This window comes from Mya arenaria, chromosome 7 (genome assembly GCF_026914265.1).
Source record: "Mya arenaria isolate MELC-2E11 chromosome 7, ASM2691426v1".
Classification (NCBI taxonomy): Eukaryota; Metazoa; Mollusca; class Bivalvia; order Myida; family Myidae; genus Mya; species Mya arenaria.
This window is the reverse complement of record NC_069128.1, coordinates 18,711,482-18,739,063: the sequence shown is the minus strand read 5'-3', so window position 1 is coordinate 18,739,063 and position 27,582 is coordinate 18,711,482. Positions and strand designations below refer to the sequence as shown.

Below are 27,582 nucleotides of genomic sequence, written 5' to 3'. Positions count from 1 at the left end.
TGATGCCAAAATCAGGTGATTCTGAGACAAAACATTTAAAAAAGTTTCCAATCGGTCAATCTGTGAGTGTGCACCTTTAACGCTGTGTGGTGTGGTCAGGCCTTAATGCAGCAATATATGCGCAGGCAGATAATTATAAAAACTTAACAAAATTGATAATCAAATGAAGGTTTGTCATTTATGGATATTTTGCAGATTTTGAAAGTACAGCACAGTATATTAGAGACATCCGCACCAACACTAAGATTTTATTAATAATCTCTCTCTTCCAACTGTTAAATCGGCATAAGCCGGGAAGCAGCTGCAAAATAAGGACACTTTCATTGAGAACAATGCCTGTAAGAGTACATTTACTTTTTTTAAATAATATAAATCAAAACTTAATCTCTTAAGTTTCGCACTCTTAAAAATCCGGTATTAAGAGTTTGTCTTATCTCAGCATAGACTGCGAAAGTGCAAATAATTCAAGTGTTTTATTATCTTCATAACAATTTTCAATAGTATGGGAAAAAATTTGCCTAAGATAATTTTGTACTTTAAGCACAACCCAAAACAGGGCATTCCCAGTCGTCTTAATAGTAGAAGCAGTATTTAAGTCGTATTAATCGCTTACTCATGACAAAAAGTCCTAGCTTGTCACGGTGTCTATCCACTAGACTGTAGCAACCAAATGATCCATTTAGTTAAAATATTAAATGATTGTAATGCACATAGTCATGCTTGAAATATGATTTTATGAATTAGCAATGTAATTTTTTGTGCAATCTTAGTAAAAATAATAAGAGATGGGGGTGAGAGTGGTCTAGTGGTAGAGATGTTGGCCTAGCACCCAAGCGGTATTGAATTCGAGCCCCACCAGGGTGAGAGTTGTCTAGTGGTAGGGATGTTGGCCTAGCACCCAAGCGGTATTGAATTCGAGCCCCACCAGGGTGAGAGTGGTCTGGTGGTAGAGATGTTGGCCTAGCACCCAAGCGGTATTGAATTGGAGCCCCACCAGGGTGAGAGTGGTCTAGTGGTAGGGATGTTGGCCTAGCACCCAAGCGGTATGAATTCAAGCCCCACCAGGGTGAGAGTGGTCTAGTGGTAGGGATGTTGGCCTAGCACCCAAGCGGTATTGAATTCGAGCCCCACCAGGGTGAGAGTGGTCTAGTGGTAGGGATGTTGGCCTAGCTAGCACCCAAGAGGTTTTGAATTAGCGCCCCACCAGGGTGAGAGTGGTCTAGTGGTAAACATGTTGGCCTAGCACCCAAGAGGTTTTGAATTAGCGCCCCACCAGGGTGAGAGTGGTCTAGTGGTAGGGATGTTGGCCTAGCACCCAAGAGGTTTTGAATTAGCACCCCACCAGGTGAGAGTGGTCTAGTGGTAAACATGTTGGCCTAGCACCCAAGAGGTTTTGAATTAGCGCCCCACCAGGGTGAGAGTGGTCTAGTGGTAGGGATGTTGGCCTAGCACCCAAGAGGTTTTGAATTAGCACCCCACCAGGTGAGAGTGGTCTAGTGGTAGAGATGTTGGCCTAGCACCCAAGAGGTTTTGAATTAGCACCCCACCAGGGTGAGAGTGGTCTAGTGGTAGGGATGTTGGCCTAGCACCCAAGAGGTTTTGAATTAGTGACCCACCAGGGTGAGAGTGGTCTAGTGGTAGAGATGTTGGCCTAGCACCCAAGAGGTTTTGAATTTAAGCCCCACCAAGGCAAGAGTGGTCTCATGGTTAAGGTGTTGGCCTAGCACCAAAGAGGTTTTGAATTTGATCCCCGCCAGGGTGATAGTGGTCTCATGGTGTTAAGGTGTTGGCCTAGCACCAGAAATGTTCTGAATTCTAATTCGAGATTGGTCTATTGGCAAAATTTTAGATTTCGCGTTAACAAAAAGTGAGCCAATGAAGTTGTATATAAAGTCTGTAAGTTGAACTGAATTAAAATCTTAATGATAAAGATGGGATTGTTGGCTACGCTCACTTCCCCGTTCTTCATCATTAAGATTTTAATTCATGTCATTTAACTATTATAACATCTCATTCCCGTTGGGTCAACATATCTTGAGCATTTAAGGACAAAGGCATTTTTTTAGAATCTTTTATTTCCATTGTAATTGCACAAAATCTATATGATGTCATGTAACATACAAATACACAATATCCACAGCTAAATAAATATCAGGGCACACAATGTATTGTTTACATGGTTGGAAATGTTTACAAATGCGTTGCCTGCTTTAATAAAAATATACCTTTACAAGAAAGGGACAATGTTGTTTAAAAACATTATGCTTTCAGCAAGGGGCATAACTCTACAGAGCAAGAGTGATGAGGCTTTTTGTTCTTAATATTATGGTAAGTTTCATTGTCAAGATGTGTACTAAGTTTCATGTGAATAGTTCAATGGTTTCTGAGTAATGGCAAACATGGATGTTTTTTTACAATGCAAACAAAAAACAGCCAAGGCTTGACAATAAATGTACCGGTACTCTTTTTTTATTATACGTATGCTTTCCCATGATTTTAAGAGATTTAAAAGTGAAACGAAAATTTAACGTTTTGGATATTTTTCACTGTTTTGAAATTTTACATTCACATACAATTTGACACCTGTTTTTGAAAAACAACAATTAATTTTATATCCCCTTAATATATGTTTAGGCATATAATAAAAAAAAAATGTTGGTTTCAATGTAAGATTGTCATATATTTCACCGAAGCAGTATTGAAAGCTTTATTTCACGTGGAAACAAACAAATATTTCTCTATTTCTTTGAAAAAAAGGACGAACATCAAAATTTACAACCATAACTCTTTAATGCCCTCAGTGGCATTTAAAGAAGTCACTTGGAACTAGCGGTAACATTATTTTAATAGGTATAGACATAAAACATGTAGAATTGAATTGGTGATCTACTAGAGTAAATAATAATGTGTCAGTGCTCCAGATTTTATACCGATTAGGCCATTAGGAACTTATTAGACACTTATGACTTTTTTGTGTGTATTTCACAAGCTAAATACAAACTTTTAACAAAATTATCATAAGTAAATAAATCTTGAATTTAAATGGGACCTTAAATATGGCCTGTTGTATTTCAATAAGCAGAAATTTATCAAACCGTCTGTTTTAATAAGCTCATTTTTGGTAGAAAAAAATCAAGAGCAAGTTCATCATTATTTACTTCTAACCCAATGGGTGACATTAACAAATACTTTTCGTACATCTTAGAAGCTGGTAGCCGGGTTATCACAAAATCAGCAATAAATTTGTCGCAAACAGTGAAAGGTACGCAAATTACTGCCCTACCCCATTGCTTGGTGATAGTTTACCCTAGTTTAGCTATTGTGAACATCTTTGAACATTTTTCGCTGTAATTTGAACATTAATTTCACATACTGTGTCAGGTCATGAACTTTTAAAATTGTACGAAATGATCTTTTTGTTAATTAAATTGTCAAAAAAGTGATTCAAACATTTCGATACGAACATAAACATTTATGTTGTTAAACAAGAGCTGTCAGAAGCTATAAGGCTTAATTGTAGAACCCATGTTCATACATGCTATGAGTCTAAAATTCCCATGCTTTGAGTCTGAAATTCCCATGCTTTGAGTCTAAAATTCCCATGCTTTGAGTCTGAAATTCCCATGCTTTGAGTCTGAAATTCCCACACTTTGAAACTAAAATTACAATGGTTTGAGTCTGAAATTCCCACTAAGAAGCTGAAAACCCACACTTTGAGTCTGAAATTCTTTTTTTTTATTTTGAATTTCACAATGCTTTGAGTGTAAATTACTACAATGCTTTGAGCCTGACATTCTCATGCTTTGCATCTGTGAGTGTATCACTCAGACTTAAAATGAAGCAAAAATAATATTGTATCATTTGTTTTTACAACCAGCTGTCAAAATAATGTTAAAAGACAATTATAATTTATATAGATACTCTCAAAATGGAAACAAATATGTGCGTCTCGATCTTAAGACTAGAATTCCTGGAATTGAATAATTCCCCTGCTGGAGGCAACCACTTTATGAAAATATAAATTTGGTTGAATTTTGACAATATAAGGGCCATAACTCGGAAGCTTATCATGCATTTGGTAGAATTTTGACAATATAAGGGCCATAACTCGGAAGCTTATCATGCATTTGGTAGAATTTTGACAATATAAGGGCCATAACTCGGAAGCTTATCATGCATTTTGGTTATTGATCAAAATCAGTCAAGGTATTATGCAAATTAACCTTGAAACCAAGTTTGGTAAAGATTGGTTAACAATTGCTAAAATTTTAGTCTCGTAAAAATGAGAGCAGGGATGAAAAAGCGACGTCGCTATGACAACGACCATGACAGACAACATGATCCCTATATGTTGGCCATATAACATTACAGGTGACATAAGAAGCAGCAGCATGTTCAGGCAAACACCACCACATAATACCATGTTTCGAACTACAAAGCCTTATATACCGAATTTTACCACAGATTATCCACAGTCATTCATCCAAGAATATGTGATTATAATTATCGTCCATCTAGTATGCCGTGAGAAAGGGGGATGGATCAAAATTCCTCGTTGATTTTTTCGTCTGCCGGGGGACCCCATAATGTATGTTTGGCATACTATAGATAATATCAATTGATTATCTGCAGTAAAATTCGGTAATGGAAAATGACTTTTTACAATGCTATGTTTTATATCGTACAGAACTTGTAACAAATGTATACACATACATTTAACATCAAAACCTGATCAAGGTACATGTATGAGATTTGAACTTTGGATAGAACATTGAATGTATAAAGAACAAGACATGACTTTTTCATAACAATACCATCGTTGGCAACCACAGTATCATCTACCATTACACTCCATGATAAATACCATGGGAAAATTGACTGACAAAACCTCGTTTTTAATGAATAAACATGAGGCAGGGGAGACAAATCTTCTAAGTAAATAGAATAATTACAATTAAATAACCATATATGTTCAGTTGTCTCAATAAGCCAGTAGTAACATAGATGTTTTAAAGTTGTAGTGATCTGACCGACCGGGTTCAATTCCAGCTGTCTCCAGAATACTTTTTTGGTGTCTGTGCATATTTCCACATTGGTTTCTTGCAGAACCAATGAAACTGCCTCATTAATTATTCATGATTACGAGATTTTCCTGGCCGAATCACCCATGGTACACAACGAAGTATAGTACAGTAGAGTATCGGGGGTATCCGACGATGTTAAAATACATGTTCGAAGACATTTAGTTTGGATGACATTTAGGATACATAAAAACATGCACTGTTCCGTAAAAATAAATGCATTAAAACAGTAGCTTAACAAATCACAGTCATTATGGGTTTTGATGCAAGTAAAAATGAGATTCTTGCTAGGGTTTTGCATACATCAAAGACAGATTTCATGATATCTTTTTTCTTGTTTAAGGTATATGATCCACAAATGAACCACATGGTTTTGGTATCATTTGAAACAGTTATCTTATGTAATTTAAAGCTGCATTCTCACAGATTGCCTGTTTTGACATTTTTTTAGTTTTTATCTTAGAATCAGCTGATTTTGGTATCAATGTCTTAAACTCAATCATATTAGATAACTCATAATAGAACATATCTTAATTGTTTGGTAATCTGCCGAAAATTTCATTTTTCTTAAAGCATAAGTAACAATATTATAAACTGCCAAAAATTTCATTTTTCTTAAAGCGTTTAGCAATGCTATTAGCCGTAAAACATAATGTTTCAAACGTAAATATGATAAACTGAGATCTGATCTTTTTTCAGCAATCTTATATCACTGGTTTCCAGACATTTACGCAAGAATTGGCTCATTCGAAGACAAAAACTAAAATAGTTGTCAAAACGATAAATCTGTGAGAGCGCTGCTTGAAAAAAAAAAACGACTGTGGGTCAAATAACTTCAGTACACATTCATAAAATAAATAATGACAACTTTTATCAACAGCAGAAGCATTGTCATCACATTATTGAAATTCATGATTTTTCCTTAAAAAATCATAAAACCTCTCTTTAAGAAAAAAAACATGAAAATTTGAACAGCAATGTATATAAAATAAAACTTGGGACATATTCGATTACATGAAGCGTTTTGAATGGAAGAAAATAAATGACATATAAGCTATGTAAAAATGGCAATGAAATTTATTATACATGTCTTAATGATGCCGAAACCACTGAAATTTAAACTATAATGTAAATACCTTGTGTTGAAATATCAGATAAAATGAAATAAAATCTATTTATAAGTTGGCAAGTCAGTGACGTTTTTTCAAACCAGTTTTGGGTCGAAGTTCCGCAATAAAAGAAACAAGAGATGTTAGTGAAACATTTATGCCCCCTTGGGAGCCAAATTGTTAGTAGGATTTGGACACTTAAATAAAATATGGACAATCAGAAAACCTTTTTTCAGCTTACAGTCACACTGACCTTGACCTTTGACCCACTGACCTCAAAATCAATAGGGTTCATCTGCTGGTCATGACCAATAAGCCTACCTAGTATGAGGTCCCTGGGTCAAAGCGTTCTCAAGTTATTGATCGGAAACCGTTTTTCATGTTAAGGTCACACTGACCTTGACCTTTGACCCACTGACCTCAAAATCAATAGGGTTCATCTGCTGGTCATGACCAATACACCTACCAAGTATGAGGTTCCTGGGTCAAAGCGTTCTCAAGTTATTGATCGGAAACCGTTTTTCATGTAAAGGTCACACTGACCTTGACCTTTGACCCACTGACCTCAAAATCAATAGGGTTCATCTGCTGGTGATGACCAATACACATACCAAGTATGAGGTCCCTCGGTCAAAGCGTTCTCAAGTTATTGATCGGAAACCATTTGGTATTCCGACCGACCGACAGACAGACAGACCGACCGACCGACCGACCGACCGACCGACCGACCGACATGTGCAAAACAATATACCCCACTTTTTTCAAAAGGGGGCATAATAAATAATCCCAAAAGCAGGAATAAATTTTCAAATTTCTGTTTAAAAAAAACAGGGAAAACAAAACATAAAATATCTGCACACCCAAATCATGACTGTTATTATTGAAGAAAAAGCCGTATTCTAAAAAAAACCCGTCACATTCTTATATCTTTACTGCAAATGTTGTTTTAAGCATTCTTGTGCATTTCTAGGCACATTTGGAATTCCAAATATTGTAGGCAAAATAACACATTTTTCCCAATCAGAAAATCCCCATCCCAAAAAAGTGAGTAAAAAAACTCACCTCAAGTCATATACAAATAAGATAAAATATAATAAGCATTTACCAACTATCAAAAAATATTAAAAGATATTTTAAAGGTTTAACCTCTATAAACTAAAAACAAAAATAAACCAAAAAATTTACATCACTACATAACATAAAAAAACAACTATAAGGCCGCACCAATTAATGTTTTGGTTCTACGTATTAAGGTCAGGAGAAATTGGAGCAAGTGAGCATAATAAAAATACAAAAATATAAAAAAACAAACATTTTGTTTACAAAAATGAGCATTAAAAAGTGAAAAACATTTTTTCCTACATAAGTATCCTTAACAATGAAAATGCTGTATAATCATAACTTCGTACGCCGATATGGGTGTTATTTAAAGATGCTCTCTCACAGATTGACCGGTTTGACAAATTTTTATTATTTTTTTGGTCTTAGAATCAGTCAATTTTTGCATAAATGTGTGGAAACCAGTGATATAAGACTGCGTACAAAAGATCAGAACGCAGGTTTCCATATTTACTTTTTTTATGTAAAAAAACCCTAATTTATCCTATCCTGTTTAGTAACACTCATAGCTATAAAACATTTATTTTTGAACATAAATAGGATAAAATGAGATCTGATCTTTTTTCAGCAGTCTTATATCAATGTTTTGTCAGAGATATACGCAAATATTAGCTCATTCCACGACAGAAGAAATAAAAACTTGTCAACACGGTCCATCTGTGAGAGTGCAGCTTTAAGTATAATAAACCAACAGATCATACCTCTAATGTTCTTTAATTTGACTCCCCCGGGTGTTGCCTAAGACAGAAAGAAAGAGGGTATTTATTTGTTATTTTTTATCCAGAATCAAAACTATGAACCGTTGCTCAAGTTATTTTTCTAAATTATTATTTTATTTTTTTAATAATAGGTGCAGTAAATTCATGAAACAAAACATTATTTTGGTGTGTCCTAACAGCAGAAGACAATGTTTGGCAGAAATGGCATAAAAATAATAAACAACAATATATAGCACTTAAAGTGCATTCTCAACAAAAAAGCAGCATAAAAATGTTTGTAACATATCTTTAATACTGCTTTAAAATTATTATTGTAACATAATAAACCAGATAAAAAAAAGTCAATTTATTATCAGTTTGAAATATTTAACATAATTATTAATGCTTTCATAACATGTTAAGACATAGACAACTGACGCTGAAAGAATTTCATATACAAATTATTGTTTAAAAACAAAAATCAGCGAAGTGTTTTTTTGTGAAAGATAAAACCATGCAATGACAAAAATTAAGAACATGTAACTTGGGCCTATGTTCAATAAAAATGAAATAGCTTATTGTTGAACGACTGAACTAAGAAATCCCAGCCGTTTTAAGACATATGTTCAATCTATTATGAAGAAATTAAGATTTTTTTTATATTTAAAAAACATACCGAAGTGGAAATTATCCATCAAAATAGACTTTCAAGCCTTTTTTTTTTACATTTTTAGTTAACCCAGAATTTTGCATTTTTTATTGCATGAGGCCTGATGAGATTTAACACGTTTCAGCCATTTTTTACTTCAAGTTACATGTAAAGGAAAAAAAAATCAAAAAAATCATGGTTCTTCATTATGTGAAACAAAAATCAATGGCTGAAATGCTGTTGTACAAAAACAAAAAAATAAAACTATAATACACAACCCCATAAGCAAGCTGATGATTTTATTATACCAGTAAAGTAGAGCGCTAATGAACATGACACTTACTTATAATATGTGATAGATAGGTGTCCAACAGACAAATAAATAAGCTTTGTGCAAGTCTCAAATCAGGAACTTTGCAAAATTCAATGTCGGTTTTAAGGAATTTTCCAGGAATTTTGTAAAAACGTTTGCATGTAAAACAAAACAATATTTATATTGCATAATCAAGGTTTTTATCCATTGTATGTCTTCGAGTAAGTCATATAAATAAAGACAAAATCTCAAAATCTTGTCAAATAAAACATGTTAAAAGAAAAACATACAGCAAAACGAAATCTGAAACTTAAATCTCAAAAGTCATAAAACGATTTTCTAACATGATATTTTTGTAAGTGAATTTTCTATACTTAAGATACTTTCTTCAATTTGAGGTATACATTTTGTTGTTGGAATGTTGCATCCATACTTGCTTGAAAAATTCATTAGCAAAAAATACATACAATATTTAAACATTGTGGTACCTCTGGATTTGGTGAACATCCACAGGTAAATATCACGGTCGGAAAATATCCGGACTTAGCATGAATTAGGTTACACACAACTAAGTCCAAATATATTCAGACCCTGCATGGTAAGGGTTAAATATTGACTGAATGTTTTTTTCCAAAAAATGAAACTCATTTTTCAATTATCCAATTTCTTTTACAAAAAAACACATCAATAATAGTAATAAAAGATGCAGCTTTTTATAACATTGAATTTAGCTTTACAGGAAAAAACACAAGATAACAATATTAACAGTCAACTTTTGCGTATTGTTACCAAAAATGACATATATTTCCAAAATGCAACCATTATGATTTTCACATAACAAAAATGAACATATTGCCATTTACAGTATTTGGGCTTTAAATCAATATTAAAATATATTTGTTTCTAAAAACATTTTTTAAAACTAATTTGAGTGAGAATTACATTTTTGATGGTTGTCCATGCTAAACATTTCTCAATAGTATTAGGACTACACTTAGGAACAAGTGCGTTCCCTACAATTTTATGAGAATCAAACTTTTGGTTGTTCAGATATCATGCACAACTAAGCCAATTATACTTGTATAAGGAATACATATTAATCTATTCAGCAATGATGGTCGACCTCATGTTCTGTTCTGTTCTGTTCTGCAATGTAAATTTCCAAGAAGTGAGGATAATGTTTTGATTTACCGAAACCCTTAATTTAGGGTCACACTTTTATTTCAGGATTCCACTCTGACTTACCCATTTTATTTGGGGTCACACTTTCAGTAAATCCCCTCTGTTCATATATTTGGGGTCATACCTAAGAGTTAATCCCCTCCCGTTAAAAACTGGGGAATCTCACTTTAACTCAACCTCCTTTATTTGAAGAATCACACTTTGTGTTAATCGCGTCTCACACTTCAAGTAAATCGTCTTTTTTTTAAAAATGTGGAGTCACACTTTCAGAGTTGATCCAATGAACAACACAGGATCACACCTTTGTTTGGGGTTTATTGGGGTTTACACTTCTAGAAAATCCCCCATATTCGGGGGATCACACTTTGAATGTAGTCCGTATGCGTGATCGCCTCACGGGCTTGCCAGGAGAGGCGGATGTCGCTTGAATCATGTCGTCCATTTCCGGGTACACCTTCAGGCCAGGAATGTTGAATATGGAAGAGGCTGAAATATATATGTATAGCCAGTTAAATCACATTCCGCAGTCATTTAAAGAAACCAGCCAGAAGACTAAGGGCATATAACGAATGTTTACTCTTAAAACAACATAACAACAACATAACTAAAACATTCTGTCTGTAATGAGTTAAAACATGAGAGTCAACTATAACCAACTTTACGTCACAGCCCAAATAAAACCAACTTAATCATGTACACCAATAATTGAGAAACTTGACTATGCTAAAGTCTTTCTGACAGGAGATCTGTTTTAATATAATTATATGAAAGATCTCCCTTTCCCTCCTCTCCCTTCCTCCCCCTCCCCTAGCTACCATCTCAGCTCTCTCCCCCCTCCCTCCTTCCCTCCCTCTCTCCTCCTCCAAGCCTCTCTTTCTTTCCCCTCCTTTCCTCTCTTTGCTCCCGCCCTCCCTCCCCTTGCTCCCTCCCTCCTTCCCTGACTTCCTCCTCCCTCCCTCTTACCCCTCCCACCGTCTTCCCCTCCCTCTTTCCAGTCGTTCCCTCCCCTCTTCCCTTGCTCCCCCCCTCCTCTCCTCTATAACTCCTCTAACTCCTCCCCTCTCTCTCTACTCCACCCTTCCCTCCCTCCCCTCCGGCCCTCTCCCCTTCCCTCCCTCTCCTCTACCCTTGCTCCCTCCCTGCTCCCCTCTATCTCTCCTCTCCCTCCTCCCCTCTCTCCCTACACCACCTTTCCCTCCCTCCCCATCCTCCCCTCCGTCCCTCTTTTATAAGAGATCACTTACCAGCAGGTAGCTCATGGATTTTCGGAGGAAGATCACAGAAATAGTCGTGTGTCATCGCTTCACGTGCAGAGATTCTTTTCTTCGGGTCCATCTATGAATACAAGACTCGTGAGTTACATTGTTTATCCTTTTAGAGAAATCACTTGCATTTGTTTTAATAATAATTGTTTGTTTTTTTTTAAATAAAAGTCAATACCATATTTATTTAAAGCCACTGACCATGATTGCCTATGTAACCCATAAACTTCATCAACATACACAGTAAAGTCAAACATTATTCCACCTCAGAGCCACTTTATAAAAACAAGTGGAAGATTTAAAAAAAAAAAAAGGTGTTTATAAGTAGAAATACTTTAATAACTTGAGATTGTGTTTTTGAAAAGAAAAGCTGGTCTCCCCCACCGTGAGGTTGTAGCTGGAAAATAATCAATGATGGACATGAAATTCATACTTTTGGACTGGAGACGAACCAACAGTGACCTTGAAGTTTGGCCTATTCATCCATTTTTAATATTGAACATCTTCTGCATTACATCAGTGATTCAAAACCAGTACAGGTCATCTACTAATCATAGCTAACTTGCATACAAAGTATAAAGTTCCTGGGCACAAGCATTCTTTAGTTATTGAGCAGGTGACCTTTGATTTACTGACCCCAGAAAAGTAACCCCTGGGGTCATCAATTGGTTTAGGGGAACCTACCACTGGTCAGGATCATGGTTCTAAATCAAATTGTTCTCAAGTTATTGAGCAGACAAAAGTTTTGACAAGACTTTAAGTTTCATGGACCTTAGCCATTCTCAAGCTATTGTGTGGGCTAAGTTTTCAGAAGACTACTGACCTTTGACCTATTTACCCAGAAAAGTAACCCCTGGGGTCATCAATTGGTTTAGGGGAACCTACCACTGGTCAGGATCATGGTTCTAAATCAAATTGTTCTCAAGTTATTGAGCAGACAAAAGTTTTGACAAGACTTTAAGTTTCATGGACCTTAGCCATTCTCAAGCTATTGTGTGGGCTAAGTTTTCAGAAGACTACTGACCTTTGACCTATTTACCCAAAAATCAATAGGGGTCATAAACTGGTCAAGGGATACCTACTATTGGGAGTTTCATGATCCTTGGTCAATCAGTTCTTAAATTAATGTGCAAACAAAGTTTTCATAAGACTGTCGATGGTGTCCTTCAACTCCAATAGGGGTCAGTTACTGGTCAAGGGCAACCTACCTCTGGTTCTAATGTCAGACAATTATTGAGAGGACAAGACATGGTATATACAACCCACCGACTTTGCAAACCTTAATGCTCCTTTATCCCAAATTTTAGTGGTATTAAAAATCATTGATTTACCTGTAAGAAATCATTGACTAGGTCCTCAGCGTGAGGTAAATATGAAAGCTTCGGTATCACCATGGACACACCCTGTTTGGAATACACTACAAACTTCTCTGAAATAACAACAAGGAAACATGTAAGGGTTACTTCTGTTAAAGGCGCGCAATATAGTTGGTTTTTATAATGCACAGTGTCCCGTTTAACTCATTTGACTTAGATGGTAAAAAAGAAAACCTTTGATGAAGGTACAGATAATAAGATATTGGCCTTTATCAATTTTTCTTTTAATTCATAGCTCTGTAGTCACAAATTCTCCTGTTAAAAAAGCACCAAACTATCTGACATATTTTTTATATGTAACTAAAACAAACGCTTTTCGTTTTGTTTTTATCATCAAACTCAGATGAGTTAAACACTATAATGAAAAAAATATAATCAACCTTTATCATGCACCTTTTAGAATAATTTCAGTATAAACAAGAGTTATTATCAATCCTGAACACAACATGATGGCCTTTTATTAATCTCACAATTAGAGCCTGTATTTAAGAAACAACACAGTTTTTGAGCATCAATCAGTGTACTGTGCTTTGTGCTTTATTTTTAATTAAACAAGGGACATAACTCAATAACATTTCAAGCCAGAGTTACAGACTTTGCTATACATGTGTGTATTGCCTCTGGCAACATGTATACCAAGTTTCATCTGAATATCTTGAACAGATTTATGGCAGAGGTTAAAGATTTTTCATAATGATCCCAATGAAATCAAATCTATGAAATTGTCTAACTAATTTTTTTACACGTAAATCAAAAAGTATATAAAGTAAGAGTGTTTAAAAAAGTCCATGACAGAAACATGAGGCATGCATCACTTTAAGAACGCTGCATGTCACAAATATAAGAGTGCCGCAAAGGGGATGTCTTACAAAGGTTTAAACAGTATCTATTTATAAAAATAGAACATCAAATATGAGCATAAAAGGGGCACAATAAAGGTGGATTAAAAAAATACCTATATGATTGAGGTAAAGAAAAAATAAATATAATAAATGCGATATTTTAGCATTGTTTTCTTTTTAAATGGGGAATTTGTGGCCACTGCCATAGCTTTATTTAAAAAATGATTTTACAAAGGCTTACAATTAAAAATGTTTAATTTAGTTTAAAAAAAATGTTTTTCAACCTATAATTTTTGTGCCTTTAATACAGATGAAGAACAAGTTTTAAGCATATAGTATATTGAAATATGAGGTTATTTTAAGGCCAACATTAAAGTTTTTGCACAAGAACAACAAAGGCAATTGTCTATAAGCCTGAGGGTGGTCTAGTGGTAAAGGTGTCCACCTTGGATAAAAGAGATTCTAGATTCAGTCCCCATTAGGGTGAGTGGTCTAGTGGTTGAGAGAAGTCAAGTGATAAATGTGCTGGCCTCTCACCTAAGAGGTTGTGGGTTCGATCCCAACCAGGGTGGAAGTGGTCTATCAGTATAGGTTGTCTGCCTCTCACCTATGAGGTTGTAGGTTCAATCCCCACCAGGGTGGAAGTGTTATAGCAGTATAGATTTTTCACCCCTACCCTAGAAGTTGTGATCCAAAGCAAGGTGGTCTAGCGGTATATGTGTCCATCTCTCACAAAAGAGGTTATACAGGTTCAATTCCCATAGCTTCTCAAAAAGGATACCAGTACTGATTTCTACCCAGAAAATGTTATGCCAGGGTGGTTGTATCCGCTATCAGTTTTTATCACAATTGAGCTAAATATATTTTGCACAAGCTAATGTCGAAAAACAATACCATAAATAGAGCTTCTTTTTCCACAAAAAGCACAAATATCTGAATATATCTTAACAATTAAGCCATAGCAAGATCCCTGGAATATAACTGTCACATTTCATCCAAAGGTTTTCATAAAAGATGGCAAGTTGCGCAGTTTACAAAGAACAGAATATAAGGCTGAATAATAAAGCTGAAAACATAATTATACATGTATAAATTATATCATACATGTATATCTAGCATTTACTAGACAATTCTGGTTATTACAGCAAATATCACCTTTTAAACATCCAGTTTAAATATGTAAGTTACAGCCTGGAAGTAAAATGCAAATATATTTCCCATAAGGCCTCTAAGTTCACTAGTAATTGTATGGGAGAAACATCGCAGTTTTTGTTTATAAAAAAGTGTACTGTGCTGTGGGCTGCTCTTCTTTAATGAAACAAGGGATGTTACTCAATAACTATTATAGCCCGAGTTACACATCTTGCTATACATGGGCAACATGTATACAAAGTTCCATTTGAATATGTGTTTTTATATGAAGTTTAAAAAGCTTAATACTGAAGAGTTTTTTATGCCATCCCTAATGATGATAATAACGTTCTAAGATAAAGCTTAATAATAAAATTAATCAAAAAATCCTAACCAACCTACCTTCTTGGACAAGATGAAACCCTTATCACACAATGTTTATTTTTTGCCCATGTATGTTAGTTGTTCTTAATTCTTTAATGAAAAAAATAAAAAAATAAAATTACTATCAGAGAGGATAGAAAAAATCATATTACAGGTATTTTTGTGCTGGTCGGACAGAAAACGACAACAGAACTTATTATTTATTCTGGCCTAAATGAGAACTGATTTTTCCTTGAAAACGTACAACCTTGTCAGACAAGATAATAAAACATAACATATGTCTGATATTAGCGTTCAATACAGACCATTAGGGAAGACAAATCAGGCGCTAAGCACATCCATGCATGCAATACTCATCAGACATTTGCAAATATTTTTGATATTTATTTTCCTATGAGACATGTGTCACGGTATAAAACTGAATTCTAGTGAACTAATCTGCGGATAATTGATGGTGGTGGTGCTGCTGCTAAAGATGATGATGATGACGATGAAGCAGTTTCATGTCAATATCTTATATATTTTCTAAGTTATGGAAAACATTTAACAACCACAATGCTGACAATGATAACAAGGCTTCATTGTGACAATGATGATGGTGGTGGTGGTGATTGTGGTGGTGATGGTGTGGTGCTAATGATGATGATGATTATTTTGATGATGATGATGATGATGGTGGTGGTGGTGGTGGTGGTGGTGGTGATGATGATGATGATGATGATGATGATGATGATGATGATGATGATGATGATGATGATGAAGATGATGATGACCATGATCATGACCAAGATGACGACCATGACCAAGACGACAACCATGAAGATGATGATGATGATGGTGATGATGATGTTGATGATGATGATGATGATGAAGTAGTTTCATATACAAAACATTTGCAATTTTGACAATTATGTTGATGGTGGTGGTGGTGGTGGTGGTGCTGCTGCTGTTGCTGATGAGAGAGATGAACCAGTGTCCTGTCAACATCATTAATATTTTTGAAGTTACCAAATCATTTAACAACAACAATGCTGACAATGACAACGATTCATGGTTTTGATTCTTTAAAAAAATGAGTGACTGACTAAAAACTCAATGAAATTAGACTTTTTGATGAAATCTTGCACCAAAATTCAGCAAGCCCTGAAAGCATTGTACAAGTGTAGGGCTGCGGTCTTAAGCTATTTTCGACCATTGGTTTCACAGTCAATGTAATAAATATGAATCTAAACTAAACTATAAGTTTTATCTCCATGACAACCAGTATTAATTTATATCGAGATAAAATTTCTCTTACTTTTGTCGTACTGCGGGAACTTGGTCACTCCCTCCCAGGTTTCCTCAGTCGGCGTCCCCAGAATCTGGAAAAAATACCGGCAGAGTTTTTTTATTGTTAAGTTGAAGTGTCCACAAACAAGTAGAGAATACTGTAGGTTTTTTAAATATTATGCAGTCATCAAAATTAGACATTTGGATGAACAAGCCTGAATTCTTATACTATTGCTTCAGCCTTGGCATCAAATTTTTGAACAAGCCCTGCTATATAAAACTCATAATTTGAGCAAGCCCGGAAGACAATTTACCAGTGCAGGGCTTGTGGGTTTGTGCTAATTTCAACCACTGATTATGTGGTTTCTTTTTCGCCCCTTCTTGCTTTTGCTTGTTTCAGGAGATTAAATAAAATAATTATTTTGGTGCATAGGATAAAAAATCAATACAAACAATATTCAATTCTAAATAAGACATAATATCAATTCTATGCCCTTTTCCTATTTGATAATTTAAAATTTAAGCATGTACGCACTCACACTCACTCACACATTCTCCGACATATATCTTACATGCACAAATTCTGTAAATCAACATTTAAAATGCACAATATTTGTTTAACTAGGGAAAGCTATGGTTCATTCAATATTGTGCAAGGTGTTGAATTCAAGAGCTGATCAATTCCAGGAATTCTTGAATATATCAAACCCTCGTATAATGGATACAATCTACTGAATAACTAAAATTAGCAAAAACTTGCAAAAACTTGCAAGCCTTGCACATTTAGTAGTAAAGCTGTATTTTACACAGCAAAGACTTGTTACCATGTTTAATCTGTCTGTTTTATAAATGAATGTATTAAATTCAGGCTTGTTTGTAATTTCAATCTCAATGAATGCATGGGGTTTCAAACTAAAATTTTCATATTCTGTTTTAAACTTTCAGTATTAAAAACTCAGACAACTGACATTTTTCGAATTCCATTTCAACCCTAGATAGATTTTACAGATATTAAGATTTTAGTTTCCGTTTGGAACTTACCTGTATGATATAAAAGATTCCTTAAAAATATATATAACATACTATGCATATCTACAATCCAGGATTTAAAGTTACACACTCACAGATTGACAGTTTTGACATTTTTTTTAGTTTTGTCTCAGAATCAGCTGATTTTGGTATCAATGTGTTTTCAAGTCATATAAGATAACTCACAATAGAACAGATCTCAATTGTTGTTCGAAGGTAAATATGAAAAACTGTGATGTGAATTTTTTTCAGCAGTCTTGTTTCACTGGTTTGCAGACATATACGCAAAAAATGGCTTATTCCAAGACAATAAGTAAAAAAGCTGTCAAAACGGTCAATCTGTGAGAGTGCAGCTTTAAGCACCCTACCCTAAAGATCTGGTCAAGTTGATCGTAGGCATCCTTCATACCAGGAAAAGTTGCAACCCCCGACAGCATCTCGGTGAATATACATCCAACTCCCCTATAATAGCAGTAACAGTTTGTTTCAACACATTTAACAGATATTTTGTATGACAAATGTTATTGATATCCCAATATCTGATTGATCAAGCTTGTCATAAGCATTTTTTAAGGAAGAGTTGCAAGCCTGGACAGCATCTAAGTGAATAAAGAACTCACTCCCCTAAAATAGAAGTCACAGTTTGTTTCAGCACCCGATAGCATCTTCTTTGTTTCAGTAGATGTAAGAGGATTTTTTTATAAATAAAACATCTGATTTTACCTACACAAGCTAGTCTTAGCATTCTTTATACTATGAAAAGTAGCAACATTGACAGCATTTTGGTGATAAACAACAAAAATCCCATACTAGAAGTAACATTTTTATTATATGTTACAGGGCTATTTTTATAATAAGGCCAAAAAAAAGGTTTGGTTAGGGTTACATCCTTTTCAAAAACAGATAGGGTAGGTTTTTTATAAGGCTTTATTTAAGAACCATATTGTCATCATTGGAAAATGATGTTAAAGTTATCTTCAGTATAAAGGTCAGCGCCTATTTCGTAGGTTGGGTCAGAACCAAAATGAATTTTTTTTAGGCCTAAATATACCTATTTTTTTGTTTGATAAAGATGAAAATACCGGTCAACTTCTTACCACATGTCAAGCGAGGTGGAATAGTTTGTTGACCCCAAAAGTACATCAGGTGGTCGATACCATAGCGTGACGACCTCGTGGGAATATGTGTGACTAGGTATTGACTTTGCTCGTGCTAAACCTGCAGAAAAAAGATGACAAATTGTTATTGATACTTTAAAATATCTTAACATACAACTGATGTAAAAAATATTCCACCAATTAATGAAGTAACTGCTTACAGAGGCCGAACCAATCTTTGACGTGAGAAGGAATGCAAAACCACTTGGAGAAGTAATAGTATGATGAAATAAAGTAAATTCTTAATGTTTAAGAATGGGCAGAGTCAGTGTAGCGAATGAGCACCACTAAATCATTAAAAGAATAAATTTAGGTCATCTAACTGACTTAGAATACAACCTCATTGGCATTGGAAAATCTGACGAAGGGAGTGTGAATTGGATGAGTGGCAGTAGAGAAAGGTGAAATTCTTAATGATTAAGTCTAGTACTTAATATCTGCAATTTCATTTGTTTAAAATGTAGATTGTATTCTACCATCTGCTTATAAAAGGGCTAAAGTGGTCATAAATACAAAATTAAACTTAGCCCAATGCACTTCCATATATTTCTAAAATGATGTTGAAATAATTTAATGGATTATTCCGGTAATTTACTTTATTATTGTAATAGGGGATTACCTTTAAATGCTATTAATATCAATAGTCTTTAACCCTTAGGCTGCTGATGGCGATTTTAAAGGCTTTGCAAACAGCTTGGAACCAGACCAGACACCGAGTAACTCGGCGCCTGGTCAGGTTCCAAGCTGTTTGCCACTCAGTCAATATATCCCCAGTTTTAAGTAAATTGAAAGAAATTTAGAATAAACCAGACCACATTTTTGAGCAGACGACAATTTACCCAGCATGCAAAGGGTTAAAAGTGATGTGACTTACTAACAGATACATGACTTTTCAGTTTTGATAGTAGTATAAAAAGTTATGTGATTGTTAAGTGATTAAATTAAAAAGAAGAATACATGTACGTACCAAAGTCCGCTAACTTGAGTTCACCACTTTCACTTATCAGCAAATTCTGTGGCTTGAGATCCCTGAAAGAAATTGAAACACTGTGTTCATACTTGAATCATACAATAGAGTTGGTTTAACCAGTATTTTGCAGAATATATCGAACAATGTAAAGGAGCATTTGAGCTACAGAAATGCATACAAAATAGAGAGTGGTGAAATGCATAAACAGTAAGTAAATCACAGAATTGAGAGTTGAGAATCAATCATAATTGTAACTACAATAGAGTAAAAATAGCAAACACATTACAGTGTCTTTTTTTAGCCATTTTTTGAGGTTGGAAGTCTTTCCCATTCCCCTCCTGAAAAAGTATATATTTTTCCCCTACCCAAGAAAAAAATCCCTTTAATAAAAATACACAACTGCTTTTTTACTATATTTTTTGGGGGGGAGAGAGCGAGCGAAATAATAATACAATTTTTCCATTTAATTTTAAAACAGGAGCAGGCAAAGGCGACATTGTTTTTCAACATTATTTACCATTTTGAATGATAATTTTCAATTTAACTTTATTCTCCCGTATTTTAAAGCAATTTAAATACCCCATAGAATATTTATTTTTATTTATCTGTTTTCAGTGTTTAATAAGTTGTCAGAGACATATTTCCCCCAAGGAATATTGATTTTATTTAACTTTATGTTATTCTTTCGAGTGTTGTCAGAATCATATTTTAACAATTTTTTTGCATTCTTTGATGAAATATGGCTTTACAAGAATGTATGATTTCTTTTTTCAACAGCAACACTGATTTAATGTGGCAAAAAAACTTGTATAAAACTAAACAAGAGCACCGCCTGCGGGTGCTGAACGCTCGTCTGATTTTATCCGTTTACAAACATTTGATAGTGAACAGGTGTTCCAAAGTTTGAAAGTGATAGCTTTGATAGTTTGAATGTAAGTGACCCAAGCACAAAACTCAAAAAATCAGACTAGCTAAAAATTACAAAGTCCAAAAATACTAAAATATCCCCCACCCTCCCCATACCCTTTCAAATGTGTGACTCAAAAACCCATTTGATATATTGAAGGCATTATCCATTTATTGTCTGTGAAAAAAAATGATATCAATCCAACAGAAATTGAAGAAGCTATGTCCAATTCTCAAAATCAACCAAAATCCATCAAAATTCATGTTTTTCATCCCAAAAATCAGGTGAGACTCAGCATCTTTAGGGTACAATGTGAAGAAGGGTATTAGATGAACAAGTTCCTCAAGTTTCAAAGTGATAGCTTTGATAGTTTCCATGTGACCTAAATGCAAAACTTAACAAATGCTTCCGATGACGACAATCAAGTGAAAACAATAGCTCGTCATTTTTTTGCAAAAATCAGACAAGCTAAAAATGAGAGTGGTTTATGTGTCTGCCTCTCACCCAAGAGATTGGGGGGCTGAAGTCCATTCTCACAGCCTCTCAAAGAAGAAACCAGAATAAGTTTCTTCCCAGGAAACAGATTCTACAGTAATTCATATTATATCAAGTTATAGCTGTCTTTTCAATCGAGATAAAATTTATCAGTATAAACTCAATCTAAGAATTAAATGGTAGATACCTGTGTAGAATTCTACGTTGATGACAATAGGCCAACCCTCGCAAAAGTTGATACAGAAATAACTGGAAAAAATAGTATACATCATAGATTTATTTGAAAATCAAAACAACCATATATAAATAAGAAAGCGTACTGAAATTGTATAACTGTACTTTGTTGCAGCTACAGTAATGGCACACCTCGCACTAAGGCGGCCCAGGTTTGATTACCGGACATGAGAGTTTGGTTTTTGGTCACCAAACTAAACAAGGGGGTTTCCTAGGGGTACTCCAGTTATCCCAACAACACGAAGACCTGGTGACAGACTCTTGCATAACATCATACCAATGAAAGTAATTAACATATTGTTGTAATAACTAGTTTCATGATTGTTGTAAAAGAAATAGGTTTAATCTCATAAAAGACACTTTAAAAGTTGTGACAATTAATTCACTTCTTGCATTTAAACATACCTTAACATTATATGTGTTTAATCCACCTGGATGTTTTTCTAAATATTGGCTTAAATCAGTATTCTGAAAAAGAAACACAGAATGTTATATAAAACAGAATCATATTTGCAAAGAAATTCCTGTTCATAACAATACAGACAAATAAAATTTTAGCTAGATTTTTATAATTATTTAATGATTACTTAAAATACCATTTAAATATAGCTTTACTATAAAGTGAACGCCAATGCTCATATATTTTATTCAAACATTAGGGCATAATTCTACTAATTATTTAAGCCAGAGTTATGGGCCTTGCTGTACATGTGCGTGTTGAGTTTCATTTCAATACATTGAAAAAAAAATTGGAGTTATGTCCAAGGTTAAAGTTTTTAGGCCAAGTTTTTGTTTTTCCAATAATTTACTGAAAAGCATGTTAACATTATTCCACTTTAGTCAAAAAGTAATCAATCATATTAATATATTACCAGAGCATTGAATTCAAGAAAAAAATATCTACCTGTTAATACTTAAGACTATAAATTCAATTCACTTTAAGGTGAGATTGGAAAATATAAAATGTCAAGCTACTTTCCCTGTGAATATTTTTTTAAATATAGGGCCATTTGTTCAGAACTTTCTCAAAGTTAACAACATTGTTAACCATTGTTAACCTCATTATTGTCATCTTTCAAATCACTACTGGTCTGGAAATTGAATGGACACACTAGTCAACTGCTGTATCGGTATATCATGTATCAGTATATCATGTATCAGTATATCATGATGTACCAGTATATAGTGTATCAGTATATCATGATGTATCAGTATATCACATATCATGATGTATCAGTATATCACATATCAGTATATCATGATGTATCAGTCAGTATATCATGATGTATCAGTATATCATGATGTATCAGTATATCATGATGTATCAGTATATCATGATATATCAGTATATCATGATGTATCAGTATATCATGATGTATCAGTATATCATGATGTATCAGTATATCATGTATCAGTATAACATGATGTATCAGTATATCATGATGTACCAGTATATCATGTATCAGTATGTCATGATGTACCAGTATATCATGATGTATCAGTATATCATGATGTACCAGTATATCATGTATCAGTATGTCATGATGTATCAGTATATCATGATGTATCAGTATATCATGATGTATCAGTATATCATGATATATCAGTATATCATGATGTATCAGTATATCATGATGTATCAGTATATCATGATGTATCAGTATATCATGTATCAGTATAACATGATATATCAGTATATCATGATGTATCAGTATATCATGATGTATCAGTATATCATGTATCAGTATAACATCATGTATCAGTATATCATGATGTACCAGTATATCATGTATCAGTATGTCATGATGTATCAGTATATCACATATCAGTATATCATGATGTATCAGTCAGTATATCATGATGTATCAGTATATCATGATGTATCAGTATATCATGATGTATTAGTATATCATGATGTATTAGTATATCATGTGTCAGTATATCATGTATCAGTATAACATGATGTATTAGTATATCATGATGTATTAGTATATCATGTGTCAGTATATCATGTATCAGTATAACATGATGTATCAGTATATCATGATGTATCAGTATATCATGATGTATCAGTATATCATGTATCAGTATATCATGTATCAGTATATCATGTGTCAGTATATCATGATGTATCAGTATATCATGTATCAGTATGTCATGATGTATCAGTATATCACATATCATGATGTATCAGTATATCACATATCAGTATATCATGATGTATCAGTCAGTATATCATGATGTATCAGTATATCATGATGTATCAGTATATCATGATGTATTAGTATATCATGATGTATTAGTATATCATGTGTCAGTATATCATGTATCAGTATAACATGATATATCAGTATATCATGATGTATCAGTATATCATGATGTATCAGTATATCATGTATCAGTATAACATCATGTATCAGTATATCATGATGTACCAGTATATCATGTATCAGTATGTCATGATGTATCAGTATATCACATATCATGATGTATCAGTATATCACATATCAGTATATCATGATGTATCAGTCAGTATATCATGATGTATCAGTATATCATGATGTATCAGTATATCATGATGTATTAGTATATCATGATGTATTAGTATATCATGTGTCAGTATATCATGTATCAGTATAACATGATGTATTAGTATATCATGATGTATTAGTATATCATGTGTCAGTATATCATGTATCAGTATATCATGATGTATTAGTATATCATGATGTATTAGTATATCATGTGTCAGTATATCATGTATCAGTATAACATGATGTATCAGTATATCATGATGTATCAGTATATCATGATGTATCAGTATATCATGTATCAGTATATCATGTATCAGTATATCATGTGTCAGTATATCATGATGTATCAGTATATCATGATGTATTAGTATATCATGATGTATCAGTATATCATGATGTATCAGTATATCATGATGTATCAGTATATCATGTATCAGTATATCATGTATCAGTATAACATGATGTATTAGTATATCATGATGTATCAGTATATCATGATGTATCAGTATATCATGATGTATTAGTATATCATGATGTATCAGTATATCATGATGTATTAGTATATCATGATGTATTAGTATATCATGTGTCAGTATATCATGTATCAGTATATCATGTATCAGTATAACATGATGTATCAGTATATCATGTATCAGTATATCATGATGTATCAGTATATCATGTATCAGTATATCATGTATCAGTATATCATGTGTCAGTATATCATGATGTATCAGTATATCATGATGTATTAGTATATCATGATGTATCAGTATATCATGATGTATCAGTATATCATGATGTATCAGTATATCATGTATCAGTATATCATGTGTCAGTATATCATGATGTATCAGTATATCATGATGTATTAGTATATCATGATGTATCAGTATATCATGATGTATCAGTATATCATGATGTATCAGTATATCATGTATCAGTATATCATGTATCAGTATAACATGATGTATTAGTATATCATGATGTATCAGTATATCATGATGTATCAGTATATCATGATGTATCAGTATATCATGATGTATTAGTATATCATGTATCAGTATATCATGTATCAGTATAACATGATGTATCAGTATATCATGATGTATCAGTATATCATGTATCAGTATATCATGTATCAGTATATCATGATGTATTAGTATATCATGTATCAGTATATCATGTATCAGTATAACATGATGTATTAGTATATCATGATGTATCAGTATATCATGTATCAGTTTATCATGTACCGGTATATCATGTATATAATGACAAATGATGTTGCAATGTATGATATTTATTTTGAATAAAATATATTTAAACTAACAATTGGCCAAATGTATATAACCCATACTTACAACAAATTCAAACACGAACGTCAGTGTCTCCTTGGTGTGGATTATATCATGGAGGGTGACAATGTTCGCATGCTTCAAGCCCTTCAACAGGGAAGCTGAAATGAAAATCAACAATAAAATAATGCAAATAAATAAAAGAAAAGATTATTCTGGTTGGGATTACCAGACTCTACCTATAGGAAAAATAGGTGGCGACCCTAATGATTTATTAGTCTGGCATTTTTTTGTTCTGTTTCTTTCTTTGTTTTCCTATCATGCTTTATCATCAGTAATAATATTAAAACTACAGGGACAAGCCCCGTAGTCGAAAATTAAAAATTCGCCCCTGTTTAAAGGCACAAGGCAAGGGCCCAAGAGAATGAACTACAAACACAAATGTATAAATTGCACATTTCATGTAAAAAAATCGATATCTGTCCCTATTAAGCATGAAAAAAGGTTACATTGTACATAAACAAGTTACCTTCTCGAATAGCAGTAAATGGGACTCCTTCTTCTGTGTTGATACGGATTTCTTTCAACGCCACAATCTGGTCCGTCAAACTGCAAGAATTTATATAACATAATTTAAAGGGAAGAAAGAGAATACATAAAAACATGTATGCATCACCCTGTTGAATTTAAGGTTAACACATCTCACAACCCCCACCCGCAACAAAAATTCTGGATTTGCCACTGTGTACAGTCATGTAAACCTGTCTGTCATTTATCTAACTCTGCAAATGGGCATAAACATATTGTATTGTCACTGGCAATATGTGATCCATCTCATGTACTTACACAACTACCAAGTTTCATGTGTATATCTTGAACGATTTTGAGTTGTAATAGCCAAGTTTTTGCATACCACTGCCTCCAAAACAACAACTAGACAAAGGCCATCCATATAACTTCATTTCTTAAAAAAAAGACACATGAGCAAAAACACACAGCATCTACCTTTTACATATCTCTGAATTTTGGGAGGAGGGGGATATTTTGATATCAAAGACATGTTAAAGCACTTTTTTTGTGGAATTTTACAAAAAACAACAACATCCTTTTAAAGTTAACCTTTCACCCACAGACCTCTGCCCATCACCTTCAAAATCAACTGCTTAATGCCATCATTATTACCAAGTCTTGTGATGCTATTTTCACTGCAAAATAATACCTTGACCTTTGACCTACTGCTACCAATATTAATATATGGTCAAGGTCAATCTATCAAAGATACATTACTTTTTGTTACTTGCAAGTATAAGCAAGAAATTAAGATACTTAAACCTGTGTACTGCTTTTTAATAACGTGTTTAAAAAATAATCAGAATGTGAGTGTTTTAATCTCATAATCATATTTTTCAGTGATGATTTATAACTTTTCATTTTCATATACAAAATCAATTGCTGTCATCTATTGGTCAAGGGCAACCACCAAATTTGTCAAAGAACACGTCTCATTACCCACAGCACATTAGCAGTAGACACGTTAATGTTAGCAATTTGTTAAAAGAATAAAAAATCATTAATTAAGACATTAATTCTCATGAAGGGTCATCATATCCTTTTCTGTATAATGATTTGCCGTGTTTTTCAATTTATCGCCCTGTAATGAATGGAAGTGGTGAAAGCAATGACGATGTTTGTCAACTTCATATTTAATGTACTTTCTGTGTCATATTCTGTTAAACTGCTAATGGCCGATTAGTCCATTTGTTTAACAAGGGTTTTCACTCTGAAAGTAATATTTTGCCATAAATCTACACAATATAAGTCGCTATTCATAACCAAAGCTAATGATTTGTCAGTTTTGCTAAAATGTGACTAGAGACCAATATATTTGAAAACGCGGTATCCTTAATTCAACAATCAATGTTTTCCCTTGGATGTGGTGGCAGTGGGTATGTGTGTGTGTGTGGGGGGGGGGGATTTTTCATACCTGGAACACCTTCTTCCCAGGGATTTTGACAAATTTCCTTGCTCACTTAATAAATACTAAAAAAAATATCTTTTATTTTTTTCAATGTTATGGATAGTTTGCTGCACATTGTTAGAAGGTACAATAATTACTGAAGGAACGGTTGCCCTCTACACATTTAACAATTTTACATGCGTACCTGACGAGGCCCTTGTACACGGTGGCGTAGGATCCCTCCCCCAGTTGTTCCAACTTCTGGTAAGAGTCTGCGCGACCAAAGGGGGGATTGCCCTACAAAAAGAAATTATCCAAATATTAACAAGTCTCCATGTAATGTGTAAAAAAAAAAAAAATTCACGGATTATTTGATTAAGGGATGTTACTCCACAAATTTCTTACCAAGCAAAACAGGGCTAGCTACACTGTACTTGCTGCATTCATGAGTGTTGTCATTTTAAATACAAGTAAAGCATTCCTTGTAACCCAAACCTTGTCTGTTTTTCTACTCTGTACAAAGTTGTGTCCCTTAGAAAATACTTTTGCAGGGGCTGCAGCATTTCAAGGGCGATAATCCAGTCAT

General features: G+C 33.8%; 1 protein-coding gene across 1 annotated transcript in view; it reads right to left on the bottom strand.

The window, feature by feature from the left end:
* Positions 1-5,882: 5,882 nt before the first annotated feature.
* LOC128241613 (cyclin-dependent kinase 14-like) overlaps positions 5,883-27,582 on the bottom strand; it is a 64,108-nt gene continuing 42,408 nt past the window's right edge. The window contains exons 6-17 of the mRNA XM_052958626.1: positions 27,202-27,293; positions 25,569-25,648; positions 25,106-25,200; positions 21,613-21,675; positions 21,161-21,222; positions 19,569-19,630; positions 18,542-18,662; positions 17,813-17,906; positions 16,444-16,507; positions 12,745-12,842; positions 11,396-11,486; positions 5,883-10,637 (exon numbers count right to left, since the gene is read on the bottom strand). Coding sequence (XP_052814586.1) covers positions 10,510-10,637; positions 11,396-11,486; positions 12,745-12,842; positions 16,444-16,507; positions 17,813-17,906; positions 18,542-18,662; positions 19,569-19,630; positions 21,161-21,222; positions 21,613-21,675; positions 25,106-25,200; positions 25,569-25,648; positions 27,202-27,293 — 1,050 coding nt within the window. The 3' untranslated portion in view covers positions 5,883-10,509. The remainder of the gene's footprint in view (positions 10,638-11,395; positions 11,487-12,744; positions 12,843-16,443; positions 16,508-17,812; positions 17,907-18,541; positions 18,663-19,568; positions 19,631-21,160; positions 21,223-21,612; positions 21,676-25,105; positions 25,201-25,568; positions 25,649-27,201; positions 27,294-27,582) is intronic.